At 38.7% G+C, this 14,916-nt stretch overlaps 1 protein-coding gene across 3 annotated transcripts in view; it reads left to right on the top strand.

Moving 5' to 3' along the window:
* Positions 1-14,916, top strand: part of LOC119657837 — a 177,334-nt gene that overhangs the window by 146,594 nt on the left and 15,824 nt on the right. For all 3 annotated transcript variants that reach the window (XM_038064959.1, XM_038064958.1, XM_038064960.1), the window contains 4 exons: positions 456-669; positions 744-1,576; positions 1,652-1,853; positions 1,909-2,182. In XM_038064959.1, coding sequence (XP_037920887.1) covers positions 456-669; positions 744-1,576; positions 1,652-1,853; positions 1,909-2,182 — 1,523 coding nt within the window. The remainder of the gene's footprint in view (positions 1-455; positions 670-743; positions 1,577-1,651; positions 1,854-1,908; positions 2,183-14,916) is intronic.

The raw sequence follows: 14,916 nt of genomic DNA, 5'->3' as shown, positions 1-14,916 counted from the left end.
CCCTTTCCCACTCTCTTCTCATCACACCTGTTTGAATTGAATTGCACCTCGTACATATTTTCTCGCAATGTCTTCGTTTGAACAGAAGCACTTCCCACTTTTTTGATAATATGCATCAGTCACATGCATTAGCTGATATCTGTCGACTCGCTCATGGGATACACATTTCTATGAAATACTTGTATTTGTGTAATAAAAACTTAACTAGCCACTGAAATTAAGTCTACAAATAAATTTGGTCATTTGTTTCGCTAAAAGCACCATAAATACACATTAGTGGGAATTCGGGGCGCAATGCAGAATAAACTGGGTATCTGATTAAACTACAATCAGTTGTCACAATTCGGCAATTTTGAAATCTCTTTCTACAAGAGTATTGATCCTCTTAGTGAACATGCAAATATTTAATTTGTCAAGTAACTGTATGATAATTTATTTTTTTCTTTTTACTTAAGACACGTATTTCAGACCAGATCCTTTACCGGAAAGAGTATTTCGAGGAGAATTTCGAGTCGTCAGCGGCGATGAATGGTCAATGGAATTAGCTGATCAAAACTCGTTGCGTTTCCAGCATAAAGCGCGTGATTATCGAGAAAGAATAAATTTGATAATAAGGAGATCAGATCTTCGAGAAGCTTATGATGGGAGTGAAATTTTAGGCTTAGATGGGTATGAGTAAATGAATTTTCAAATTTAAACATGTAATTTTTTTAATTATTTTAACTATATACTAATCTTTGCAGCACTGTGGGATCAAATGAACTTGTAGTAATTTTCAACTTACTTTTTGATCCCTACCGAGGACTGGTGTCAACGGCTGATTTGCTTGCAATCTTTTCGGAAGAGTTTAATTCACAGAAGCCCAAATATTTTACAAACGTAACAGTTGAGCCAATGAGCTTATTCGTAAAGGAAGTATCAGGATTAGTTGAAGAGCCTCCGACTACAGCCTCATCACCTCTTGAAATTCTGAATGAAACTTCTACGACATCGACGACTCCGAAACCTCAACGTCAATGCAGTGCACTCCAATTAACATATTGCCGATCAATAGGCTATAACGTTACAACTTATCCGAATCTTTTGGGGCATGAATCGTTGAAAGAAGTTCAAGAAGATGTAATTTCTTTTCGCGAATTGGTGGATGCCGAGTGCTTTCGGGAAGCATTTGACATTGTATGCAGATTATTACAGCCACCATGTGAAGTTCATGAGCCTTTCGAACCGACTGTTGGAAAAGTGTGCAGGGAGTATTGCCAAGCCTTTCTAAAGGGATGTGAGAACAGACTGCCGGAACGATTTAGAAAATATTTTGATTGTGAGAGATTTCCTGAATCCACCGGTCCGCAGTCATGTTATGCCAAACCAAACTGTGTTCATTATTTGCAATCAAATGCTCAATCACCGAGGCTTTGTGACGGAATTCCAGATTGCCCAGATTTGTCAGACGAAAGGAGCTGCACCTTCTGTAATTCACACAGTCTTTATTGTGGTCGAGGTCGTGCCTGTGTACCGAAAATTGCACGTTGTGATGGTAAAATCGATTGTCCCGATGGAGCTGACGAAAAAGATTGCCGTTAGTATTACTTAGTCCTAAAGAAAATTATTCTAGGTATTCATGACAACATTTTTTTATTCGCATCTACTATAGTGGCTATCGCACCATCAGTTTCCTTCTTGGTAAATCCCCCTCCATTGACGCCATACCTTCCAAGATTTTATTCCGAGGGATTCGCAGTATTTTCTGAGAAAGGAACCACAGGAAAACTTTGTGCTGAAGGTCTTGAAGGTCATTCAAAAGCTTCAGTAAGACAAGCAGTAGCTACTTCCCTATGTAAATCTTTGGGATACGAGTAAGACCTCATGCAAAAAAGTCAAATTTTATTTATTTTTTTTATTTTTTTGTAGTTCTGTCAAAAAAGTGGAAATCAGGAATGACACAGAACCAATAAAAGATTATGTTCGAGTACTTGATCCCTATGCACCAGAAATATCTTTTGTGAGAACAGCTTGCAGACTGAAACAGGCGTTATTTGTTGAATGCGGGCATTTAGAATGCGGAATTCAATCTGCTCTATCAACAAAATACGGAGTTTCATTACCAAAAACCGCTTCACCTGGAGACTGGCCATGGATTGTAGCACTCTATCGAGAAGATACTCATGTTTGCGATGGGACTTTGGTAAGTAAATGTAACTTAATCTCAATCCAATGTGAATAATATACGCTTTTTATCTATCTGTTTTCCCCTGTTATTAAACTTTCTAGCTAGCAACGTCTATTTCCATTTTATTTCCTGATATATTTAATATAATTTTCTGTAAGAAAACCTACGGGAGGGAAAGGAAATCATTCATTCAAAAGATTACAATTAAAGTGGCTACAAAAATTGATAAACATGAAATATCTACAAAAAATAAAAAGCTAAAACAATTAGAATAAAATATTCCGAAATTATTCCTTATTAAAGTGCTCACAATAACATGCACCGTAAGTGGACGATATTTGGAGACTTCAACAGCTTCAAATAAACTATGATATCTGATGTCGAATTATTTTATTATCAGCGTTGCGAGAAAATATTCTTGAAAGCTGCTAGTTTGTGCGGAATAATCCACAAGATCACCACTACTTCCAATCAGAATGTTTTATCAAAAGCCCAATCTGGATACAATAACGAGGCTTTCAGATCCCTATTTATCGTATAAAGGCACCGTTGTTTCGGCCGTATGTTTTGGTCGCTTACCACCGACTTCTATGGCCACACCAATCTTGGCGAGGAATTCTCGTTAGCGCGAATTACGTGACCATACAATCGAACACACTTCTCTCGCAATTTTCCCACGATCGGTGCAACCCCATATCGGTTGTGATCCTCATTTCGTGTGTTATCAAAACTTGTCACGCTACTAGTCCAACGCTATACATCTTCGTCTTCATTACCGTAAGATGTCATTCATTGCCTTTTATAGTGGGCCAACACTCAGAACCATAGAGCGCGACACAGCGGTAAATTTTAAATTTGGGACATTCGCTGATATGTCTATCACAAAGAACACCAGTTATGTAACGCTGCTCCACTCAGGATGTGCTGATGCGTGAAGCAATTTCACAACGCAGTTCTCCATTGGCTGATAGCATTGACCCGAGATATTTAAATCGCGTTAGGCGATTATTCCATTTTTGGACAAGTTCCTCCTCATTTTTGCTACTGGACGGTAAGAAAACATCATCTGCATGAAGTAGTATATAGGGCGCTTGATGGTCCCGTATGGCAGTGTCCATAACAAGAACATAGAGGATTGGTGAGAGGCGAGACACGAGGCGATTTTGATACACCCACCACACTACGAACTTTACTTTTCGGATCGTGGTAGAGCATTTGGGCCAGCGCACGAGTTCTTCTCGCACTAAGTGTTGTCGTAGAACATAGCACACGGTCAAACGCTTGTAGTGGACGATGAACAAATTCCTCTGTTAAAATCTACTCGCAATATTCTCGCCATCTATCCATCGCGGCTCGACGGTCGGTAAGCAAAGCATTAAGACAACAGAAGTGTTCGATATCCTGTGTGCGGAACAAGATTTTATTTATTAAGCGCTGTTCCCTTCTTCCGTCAAACTAAATTCTTTACTTTACTTCTTTACTTTCTTTTGCAGAGCTTACCTTCGTCGGAAAATAGGACCCGTTCCCAGAATTCAGGAGCCTTTTTTAAGGTTTTGTGACAGTGATAGCACCTTCTTCATGGGAATCGGTCGACATGAATTCCGTTTTATTCAGATTCAATCCGACCGTGGTGCATGAGGCAGACATTCCATTTTTGAACAAGTTGCTCGAGATCATTTTTGCTATTAGGCGCCAGGAAAGCATCATCTGCATAAAGCAGTGTATAGGGCGCTGGGTGTTGGATGTCCCGTGTGAAAATGATGAACGCCGATGGTGACACGAAGCGGTTTTGATACACTCGCCACACTTTGAATTTTACCTGTCGGATCGTGGTAGAGCAATTTAAACCAACGTGTTCTTTTGGCATGGTTTCTGCAGATGCAGAAATGCAATGTAAAGAGGGCGATACTTTTCACGGTGTTTCACCTTGAGTAACCGCACAGCGTGTTTTGTGTCAGTGATTCCGCAGTTCTTGGTAAACTCCACTTGATTCTTGGTAATTTGAACGATGTTGCGAATATGGTTGTGAAGAATGCATTCAAAAATTTTCATGGTGTGGGACAGCAACGGATTTGGTGGTAAATTAAACATTCTGCTGGATTACCTTTCTTTTTATATATTGAAGCTGTGATACGTTCTTGCCATTCGGATAGTGTTCTACGAGCCTCAATAACCCGTTTCAAGGATTCGCTGAACCACAGTGTTGGGTCCTAGCCCTTCGATTTCCAGAGCTCAGATGCGATGCCATCAAATACTGGTGCTTTTCCCGATTTCATTCGTTTTATTGGTGGTGGTTGGAATAGTGGACATGTCGGCTATGTTTGTGGAAGTGGAGGATGAACAAATCCTTCTGTTGAAATCCACTCAAAATATTCTCGCCATTTATCCGTCGGCTCGCCGGCGCTGGATAAGAAAGTGTACGGATGTCAGCAGCTAAAGAGCATGGAAGTTATCTGACAGTGAATAGGACAGCTGCTCGGAAACACACTGCTATATGGAAGTCCTCTTATGTCAGGTTCGCCACTGATTGCAGCTTCCTCAAACAATCCTCCAAAATGACTTGGCCTTTTGATGTTATGGAGCCAAACAGTTCACTGCTGCGCTAGGCATCCTCCGGTGGGACACGTATTTGTGTTGAGATTAGCACACTTTCAAATGAAGAGCCTTAGTTGCTATGCAAATGATATGACAACATAAACCTTTTTGGACTTCGCATTCAACGAGCCTCCTTTAATCTGAAAGGGCCAACATTGATCGGTCAGACTGAGTGCAACCGACTGCCTTTTGGAACGGAAGCATCTCGTACATCTCCTAATCCATTTCTTCACCCGTTGTTGCAGGGCAGGGATATAATACTTTTGTCGAACCAGTGCCATAGTTAAACCCCACAATGATCATTTTCCAATTGCATGCTTCTACCTAATCAGAAGATTAGACAGATGACACTTGCCTAAGATAATGGCATGCTTCTGATGATGCGGTTTGTTAATTTGCTTTCATATTGTATTGAAAGCATTCCTCCCGTTGTTTGCAATGCCGTCCCAGCAGCTTAATGTCTTCTGCCAATAGCAGCCCACTGATTAACCTAAACATGAGGCCCCATACAGGAAATCGTCTAACAGGAGTGCAAATTGAACATGGTATTGAACAGGAGTTCAAGTTAAACATGGTATTGAACAGGAGCACAGAATTGTAGTACAGGAGAAAATTTAAATTGAAGTTCAAGAAAAAAGGCAAGCTTGACTTCAATAAGTAACACAAGTTTGTATTTAATAAATACGGCACATTTAAAATCGATAAATAGCACAATTTGTAATTACTGCTGCAAACTCAAGTTTTGTTGTTTCTTGTCTTGCAACTTCAAAGTTGCATTTAGTTGCTATGTTTATGCGGAAAGACTTGGGGAAATTCAAACAATGCGCCGCGCTGACGCTAACATCTTTCATATTTGGGATCAAGTAATAGCCTATTGCAACATTTGGAACGAGATGAAGATTGGAGAATTCGTTTAAACAGGGGTGTACATTTTTTTTCACAGAGTATTGTCATACGGGATATCAAATGAAAGGCCTCAGTTAGTACTTTTCTTCTTACTTCTGATATTTGGTGAAACATGAGGAATTGAGAACCCAAAATGTTAACCCCAGAAAGTGTAACAAGTGGCGTTCTCAAAACCTATCCAACTGGAAAATTTGGAAAAATTCACACTGGTGCTATCTATGCTCAGCCGTTTCTGAGTAATTCGGGTGTGACAGACAGACTGACGGACGAACAGACATACATTGAATCGGTTTTAATCAGGTTTTGTGTGGAACAGGGGAATTTTCACAGTCAGCATTTTTGGAGATTTTTAAGGTTTTGTGTGAAACAAATGTCTGTTTGTCAATCTGCCTGTCTGTTTGCCACACCCGATTTATTTGGAAACGGCTGAAGCGATTGTGACGAAATTTTGTGAGAACACGTGGTTTGTGCGTCCCTTCACATGCTGCGAGTGGTGCAATTTCCAGGAGTACAGGACATCAGCATAGACGATAATATAGGACATAATTCTGGGAATTTTGAAGACAATCCGAGTATTATTATCATAGTTATAGAAGATTAAAGTTCGGCATTTATGGCGCCCAAGACATGTATGACGTCATCATCATATAAAGTGATATATATATATATATATCTACTTTTGTGCATGGAGTAAATGGATATGCGTGAAGATGCATTAAATCTATTTTAATACGCATGCATTGTCATGCGATAATAGTCAATGTTTGTTTATATAGGGTGAACACAGTATTGATGTCGATGATTTGTATGTACCTATGTGTCTCTTGTGGTTTGGCAAAATATCATGGAGTATTTTGTATTCTTAGCTATGTACATAGGAATGGAAAATCATGCATAAAGATTTTCTCACATAAGCTGAACACAAAACTTTTATACTCGAAGCGCCCGGCTTTCGGTATTCCGACTTGTTTTTATTTACTAACTAACTGGCCTGACGGACTTTGTCCTGTCTTAGCGATGACTGTTCAATTCGAACTGGGATACCAATAATTAAAGGAAATTTTTTAAAAATTATTCTATTTATTTATTCTAATGCCTTTTGATACACTACCTTCTTAGTTTGGTTGTTCGCCGCATAAATATGTAATATTGATCGCTTACCGACGATGGAGGCAAGTTTTGTCAAAAATCACCAGCCGAAAGAACAATCGCACCACCAAACCGATTTTGGTTCTTCCGTAAATCTAGCATCGTGCGGTCTAATGCCTCCAAACATTTTTGTGTACATTCTTCGAAAGGTTGCAAGTTGGAGTTTCATTCAGACTGACCTTAGATGATCAGTATTTCATTAGTCTGAATGACAAAGATATGCCAAACTGATTGTCTAATGTATTTTTATGGCAATACCTGATGGACTGATGAAATTTGAAATTTTTAAATAAAATATGTCACACTGGCCGCATTATTGATAAGTTGGGGTTAGTGCAGTTGTTATTGAGTTATTAATCGAAACAGGACTTCCGAGTTGTTCGGATCTTTAAATGCATGCAACAAAAATGATTTTTTTTTTTCGTCTTGTTTATACCGAACACGTCAGTTCATCATTATTCCATTTTTGATGGATTGATTTATGTATACTGATGATATACTAATGGTGTACGGTCAGCCAATGAAAGTAAAAATGTTTTTCCAGTTGCAGCGGGAGCGTCTAAGAAAAAAATTCCGCTATTTCCATCGTTCACAACTTTCATGAGTGATTGGGCGTGTCCTTTCTAATAGTGTTAACGCTTTGTTGGTATCAGACGTCTGCATGAATGCTGGAAATGTGTAAGACATTCACTAAAACATTGCATTCAAATTCACTTATTCACAACGAAACGAGAAGCGACGAAATGAATTCGTTTTATTAATGAACTGAATATGGTTGAATATGAATGAATTACTGAATCAAAATGAATGAAGTGAAAGAAAATGCGGAAGAAAAACCAATAATTTTATTTTATTTATAAGAATTGTTTTTATTACATATATATACAGATAATAATTATCTGCTTTGAACTTGAGAAGCAGAGAATGGGATCCCATGTCGAATGTTACTTCAGTCCAACAGAAGATCGACATGTGGAAAGAGAAACCCATTCACTGAGGTCATATCAAAAATTTATTGTTGTCAGGCGTTGACATCGAAGCCTCCAACAAATGGTTGACAAATGGTGTACTTTTCTATGAGACCGAAGCATTCCTAACTTCAATTCAGGATGCTTCGCTCCCAACAAAAAATTATAAACGGTACATTCTTCACGACTCCTCAATCACCAACTCCAGTTGTAGGTTATGCAACTGTGAAGAGGAGACCATCCAGCACATAACATCTGCGTGCAGGATGTTGAGCAGTACCGAGTACACCAATCGTCAAACTCCGTCTGCAAGATTCTCCATCAAAACCTTGCGTTGAAGTATAACTTAGCGGGAACCTACCATCCTTACTATAAGTATACTCCGCAGAGAATCTTGGAAAATGATCGGGTCAAACTACTGTGGGATCACACTATTGCCACCGACCACAGTGTTAATCATAACAGACCCGATCTAGTTCTGCTTCTGAAGGAAGAACGAGCGTGCTTTATAATCGATGTAGCCGTACCGTTGGACCGGAACACTGTTGAAAAACAGCACGAAAAAATCCGGAACTACGGCCCGTTGGCAGACGATATGAAGCAGACTTGGAGACTACAAAAGATCGAAGTAGTTCCAGTGGTAATTTCGGCGACGGGATTAGTCCCGCAGAACTTACATAAAGCGCTAAAAACGCTCGATCTTAGGGCTGGACTATACATGCAGATGCAAAAAGCGGTTACCCTTGCAACCTGTGCTATAGTCCGAAAAGTCCTGTCCGGTAACAATCTGACCTAATGGGTTTCAGTCTTGATCCGCACTGTCTTCGATATAAGATCCATGTCTCTGTAGTGTAGAACCACCGCGTCATTGGCTGAAGTGTTTGCGACAATTGGGATGTAGGAATACATTTTCGCATGGTCGCACACACTTTGCGTTAAAACGCATCATCGCTGTGATGCGGGCCTTTGGATGTTGCCTTCAGCTCATCCTTAGGTTGGTCGCCCCTCGGTCCGGTTGGGCGGGAAGAGGGTCCGTGGCTTTTTTAACTATATATACATTTAAGACAAACAATTTTATGAGTAAAGGAATATAAAAAAACAATTTATTCATAAGTTGTTTTATATGTTAAGATTTTAATAAATATATTAATGGGATTATAGTATTGACTGAAATTGAAATTAGAGGACAAAATTGTTTTAAATGGTTTCGGCAACATCTTCTAAACGTATCTTTTCATGCAAAAACATTATTTTTCCCACCGTAGCAGGATCCGATCCAATTATGCAATGTCTTCGGGAAAGCAAATTTCTTGCTCTTGAGAAAATGCGTTCCGAAGCAGCGCTGCTTGCTGGTGTACCCAAAATAAGGCAGCTTAATTCGACCACGTTAAAAATGTTGTGGAGCACTTCATAAATGTTTTCATAAGCAAATAATTCACTCGAAGCTCTCCCACATATATTTATATGTACCGAAGGCTGAAGAAAATCAGCGAAAAAGTTCACCTTTTCAGTGGACAGAGGTTCTAATATTATAATAAATATTATATATTATTAAATAAATATTATTTTCACCATCATGAAGAGTGAAATAATTTTCAAAACTGTCCATTATAAGCTTGCATTTAGTTTTTATTTCTTCTTTTTCAACAATTGTAAATTGACTTAGCTTGTTTGTTGGGGGAAATAGAAACAAATCTATTTTGTGAAAAATTGTCAAATTTTGTAAAACTATTTCAGTTAATAAGTTGTGAAGTGTTGCCGTGAATTCGTTTATGCTATCGAAATCTTCACTGTTTATTTCACATAGCCGTTTCAAGTGAAATATGTGAACTATTACAAGATGCAACTGCCTTCATCCAGATCGAGCAAGCGGCGCGAGATCTTGGGCTGCACATCAATGAAGGCAAGATAAAGTATATGGTGGCAAAGTCAGTATCGAAAACCAACCAACCAACAACATCAAACCGCACTGGTCAAACAGGAAGAAAAAGGATAGGAGAATACAACTTTGAGACCGTTGACAATTTCGCCTATCTAGGGTCGAAAATCACAACCGATAACAGCTACGATAAGGAAATCCGTGCACGGTTGTTGCCAGCCAATAGAGCCTATTTCAGCTTACAAAAACTGTTCCGCTCGAAACGTCTCACCATAGGGTCAAAGCTCTTACTGTACAAGACTATGATCTTGTATTCGTCGGAAACTTGGGTTCTTAGCAAGAAAAATTGCGAACTCTTGACCGCGTTCGAGAGAAGAATCCTCCGAAGAATTGTTTGCCCCCTACATAAGGATGGACGATTCCGTAGCCTACACAATGACGAAATCAATGAGCGATACCATGACCGTCCGGTTGTGGATAAAATCCGGCTCAATAGATTACGGTGGGCGGGTCACTTAATCCGTATGGATGAGGATGATCCCACCCGGAAAGTCTATAAGGGCAATATCTATGGTAGAAAAAGAAGAGGCAGACCCTGCCTAAGATGGAGCGATGGCGTAGGTCCGGACGCCAGGCAGCTTTTAGGGATATCGAATTGGTGGACCTCGGCGCAAAATCGGGATGTCTGGAGTTCCTTATTAAGGCAGGCCTAGACCGGATACCGGTTGTTGCGCCGTTGATGATGATGATGATTACAAGATGCAAAGTGGGATAATTATCCCTATCCAGCTCTTTTTATACTTCAGCAAAATCTATCCCTGCTAATCTGAAGCGTTATCCTTTTTGCTGTAAAATGTTTGTAATGTCAATCCAATTTTGATGAACTGATTTCAGTAAAAAGTATATCGTGTTCCATCGTGTAGGCATAAAACTTTTTAATGTCGTTGATAGTTCTGCATTACAACCACGCTTCTTAAAATATTTTACCAATTTTGCACAAATTATCAATAATAGAAGTGCTTTTGATAGATTTCTCTATTATATTGTGGAGCAAATGGTTAATGCAATATATATGATTGGACTAAACGCAGATTTCATAATGGAGCCTCTATTAGTAACAATTACTTATAGAGTATATACTTTTACAAAACGTAAAGCGTAGGCACGCTTGCATGATATAAAATATAGCTTACTGATACAAGACTCCATATCCATTGATTCAAACCCAAGCAGCTTTGTGTTGAATTTAGAATCGTTTATACAGGGTGCGGCAGCATAACTTCCTTTTTTCAAAACTCAATAAAAACTATTGTATGCATCGGAAAATATTTATTTATTTTTTATAATGTAGGTACATGTCTAAAGTTTTTATTTATATTGTTTTGAAGATCAAATCTGTTAGGTGACGTCCCCCATTCTCCATACATTGCGTAAACCGATTTCTGGCGTTTGTCATGACTTTTGTTAGCATAGCAGGTGTTATGTTGGCAATTTCTTCTTGGATGTTGGTCTTGAAATCTTGTAGGGTTCTCGGACTCTTGATTTCTCCATGCTCTTGAAGTGTGTGCTGTTGCACCGTCTTGTTGGAACCAAGTGTCCCCCAAATCCAAATTTTCTAGTCGTGGGAAAAAAAAATTCAGTAGCATGTTTACATACCGGTCCGAATTCACTGTCAATGTCACCTCATTTTCCTCAAAAAACCAGGGACCAATAATTCCAGCTGAGGAAATTGCACAACACACTGTGACTTTAGGTGAATGCAAAGGCTTTTGATGCAATTCTCGAGGGTTGGTGTCAGCCCAGTAGCGCATGTTTTGTTTGTTAACCGACCCACACAAATGAAAATGGGCTTCATCGCTGAAAAAACAATAGCACCCTCGGGAACGACATCAAGAAGAAGCTCTGAAAGTTCCTGCAATATCGCCATCTTATAGGGATGAAAATAAAGATCATCACGAAGAATTCTTCTCACAGAACGATCGGATAGTCCAAGGGCAGATGCGTGTTTGCGCGTAGAACACCGTGGCGATCGCAACATTGACGCTCTCACTGCTTCAATGTTCTCAGGTGATCTAACGGGCCGAGGGACTCCAGTTCTTCCTTTTGTCGTACTTGCAGTATGTCTGAATGTAGTGACCCATGTAACAATTGATTTGCGGTCTGGGACGGGAGCCAACGGGGCTAAATTAAAGCGATTCCGAAATGCACGCTGTGTTGCAATAACCGAACATCCGCTTGAAAAGTAAACCTCAACGGCAAAGGCACGCTCCTCACTATTCCAACGCATGATGGCGACTGAACCGTGTCGGGACAAAACTTTACAGTATCCCCTCTTGAACGAGACCACTAGCGCTGCGCTATGACATCAACTAACTGAGTGGCCCGCATTTTAAAAAAGGAAGTTATGCTGCCGCACCCTGTATAAGGCATTGTCACAGCTAAATACGTCATTTTTAAAAATGTGTCGGTCCAAAGGTCTGTGGTGATGGCAAATCCATTTCTTACTGAATTTATTTGAGCTTTCACCAAGTCATAGCTACGATTATAATATCTATCGATATTTCTCGACACTGTTGTTGGATGTGAAAGAAGCTTTTTAACGTCCACCTGGGGCCCATGCTCCGATCGACAACATAAGCTAACAAAATTTCAAGGGACCACTTTGAAGGCCTGCAGGTGTTAATTGTCCATTGTGTGACTGCTGTAATTACTTCAGCTTTCGTTTTTTGGTCTACATCTACCATACAATTATCCACTGAAATTGAATTTAATTCTTTGTAACAGTTATGTTTAACCAAATTCGAAGTGCTGACGTTAAATTTTTAAAGAGCATCACAAATTTTGCAGGCTACTATTCTTGGAATTATTTGTCCGTTTGTTGCGATTTCTCTGAAAATCTACAAACTTTGCTTCTTCCTATTTTAGTGACAATTTTGCATTCGCCGTTTATTATTTTTTTCTTAATTTCTCAATTTTCTGTGCAATTCTCAATTTCCATTCTATGAGAACCTACAAAATATTAGAAAACTTTAAAAACAATGATGAATGAAATTGGTAAAGTCGTTTTCAAATTATGGCTTGAATTTTTTATTAACAGGTAGATAGCGGATATAGAGTGCAGCCAATGGAGCTGTTAAATGGCATTGTTCCATATATCAAATATGGAACCAGTTTTCATATTTGATATCGGGTGAAACATAGGGGAGTGAGGGCTCAAAATATGACCATCAAAAAGTGTAACAGGTCTCGTTCTCAGAAGAAATCACAGTGGTGTATCTCTACGAAATCTAGGCCCCAAAATACATCCGGTTCCGATATCTACAGAAATAAAGTTAATAATAGAATATTTCCACATTTTAGAAATTTACCTGGCAACCCCAATATGTTCATTCCAGAAGTACACAATTTACCACGGGTGTAATGAAGAACATAATACATAATTTGGTCAAGTTTGAAGAAAATCTAACTATTATTAACAAAGTTGTAGAGGGTGAAACTTTGCCATTTTTTGTGAATTTCGTGTATTTTACAACGTGTATTTCATCATCCCATATCAATTCGTCAATACCACAACGAAGTAAGTTTATATGAATGGGGTCGGAAAGAATTATTTTTTTGTAAATTTTTAGTCATTTGTATATGAGTATCAATTACTCCAAACAGACATGTGTATATATTGGTATATAGTATATGTGTTCTAATGAAGTTCGCGGGTAGTGTCTAATTCAGATAGATATATTTGTAAAATCGTAAAATCGGTGGAATCGTTCTCAAAATATCGCTAGATTTTTTACCAATGGACTGCGGCGTATCCATCTGTTGAACGACAGAAAAGAAAGGAAATTTAAAAAAAAAATTATGAAATCGGTGAAGCCGTTTTCACGTTATGCCGTGACAAAAGCTTCCATTCATATATATAAAGATTTGATAGAATATAGCTTTTCTTTTTGAACATTTTTCGTGTGAAGGCAAGTCATGAAATTTCATAAACACAAAACCTTATTAAAATCGGTTTACTGTATGTCTGTCTGAGATGTTTGTAGAGATTGATACCAAATTTGGTAGAAAGGTGGGAATTGTGAACATTCACGCATATAGTGAGTTACATCCTTTTATGTAGAATTTAAGGGGGAGTCTCCATACACGCAAAAGGGGTGTGTTCATTTTTTCCATCAAATATAGTCATGTGGGGTATCAAATTAAAGCCGGTCTTAGTTTTGACATTTGTTGGAAAGGCGGAGAGTGAGGGGGAATGAAAGCGATCATTTCTTTAACGAACCCATTCTCAGAAACTACCCAACCGAAAAATCTGCAAAAAGTCAAGGGGCTACCACTATATGGTGCTTAGGCTCCGAAATACCCTCCATAGCGATAGCTGTTCAAATAAATTTAATAATAGTACATTACTATAATTTTCAGTAATTGACTGGAAAACCCCCCCTTAAGTTCACCCTAAAATGCAGTAATATAGGCCACAGCATAGAGCATGATCCCGCTTGATTTGGTGAAAATCGCACTATTACTAACAAGGTTGTACTAGGTCAAAGCTGTCGCTTCTGTGCAAATTCAAGACTATGAATGTCAATATCACTTGAAAGTGGCTATTTTCACATAATATATGCATATATTACCTGCTACATACTAATGCGACAAATGCACACTCAAATCTCTTTATAAAAGAAATACACAAAACCTTTCATACCTGAAGCGTCTAGCTTCCGGTTTTCCGACTTGTCATAGGACTTATATTTGTGACACACGTTTATCCGGGTACTTTTTAAGATTGCTCGGCCTTGTATTATTCGTTTAGCTTGATTCTTTCCATGTTTTATTCTCCAGACTTTTCTTTCAAAAACTGTATTTAAACATATTGAAATCTTACATTCTGAATGGTAGGAAACACCTTCTAAACTTTAAACAAGTTTATCTCGAAATAACTTTTTTCAAAACTAGCTACATTCAAAACCAAAATATTAGTAAAAATACAAGTGATTTTCAAAGATATTTATTTCCCAGTTGTTGATACGTCATTTCTGGTAAGTAGGAGTTGTGTTGTGCGACGGACATTCCAATAATAAATCGGGGTTTTCAAACCTTTCTTTCGCTAAAAAGGGGAAAATTTTTGGGTCGGGTCATCGAAAACCGTGTCTTTTGTTCGCGAACAAGAAGCCTGTTTGGAATAAAGCGAATTTGGTGATTTATTTTACGGGTTTTCCCGTTCACTTATTGATTAAACTAAATTGCTTTGGATC

The sequence above is a fragment of the Hermetia illucens genome, chromosome 5, assembly GCF_905115235.1.
Source record: "Hermetia illucens chromosome 5, iHerIll2.2.curated.20191125, whole genome shotgun sequence".
Taxonomy (NCBI): Eukaryota; Metazoa; Arthropoda; class Insecta; order Diptera; family Stratiomyidae; genus Hermetia; species Hermetia illucens.
This window is presented reverse-complemented; position numbering and strand designations above follow the sequence as displayed.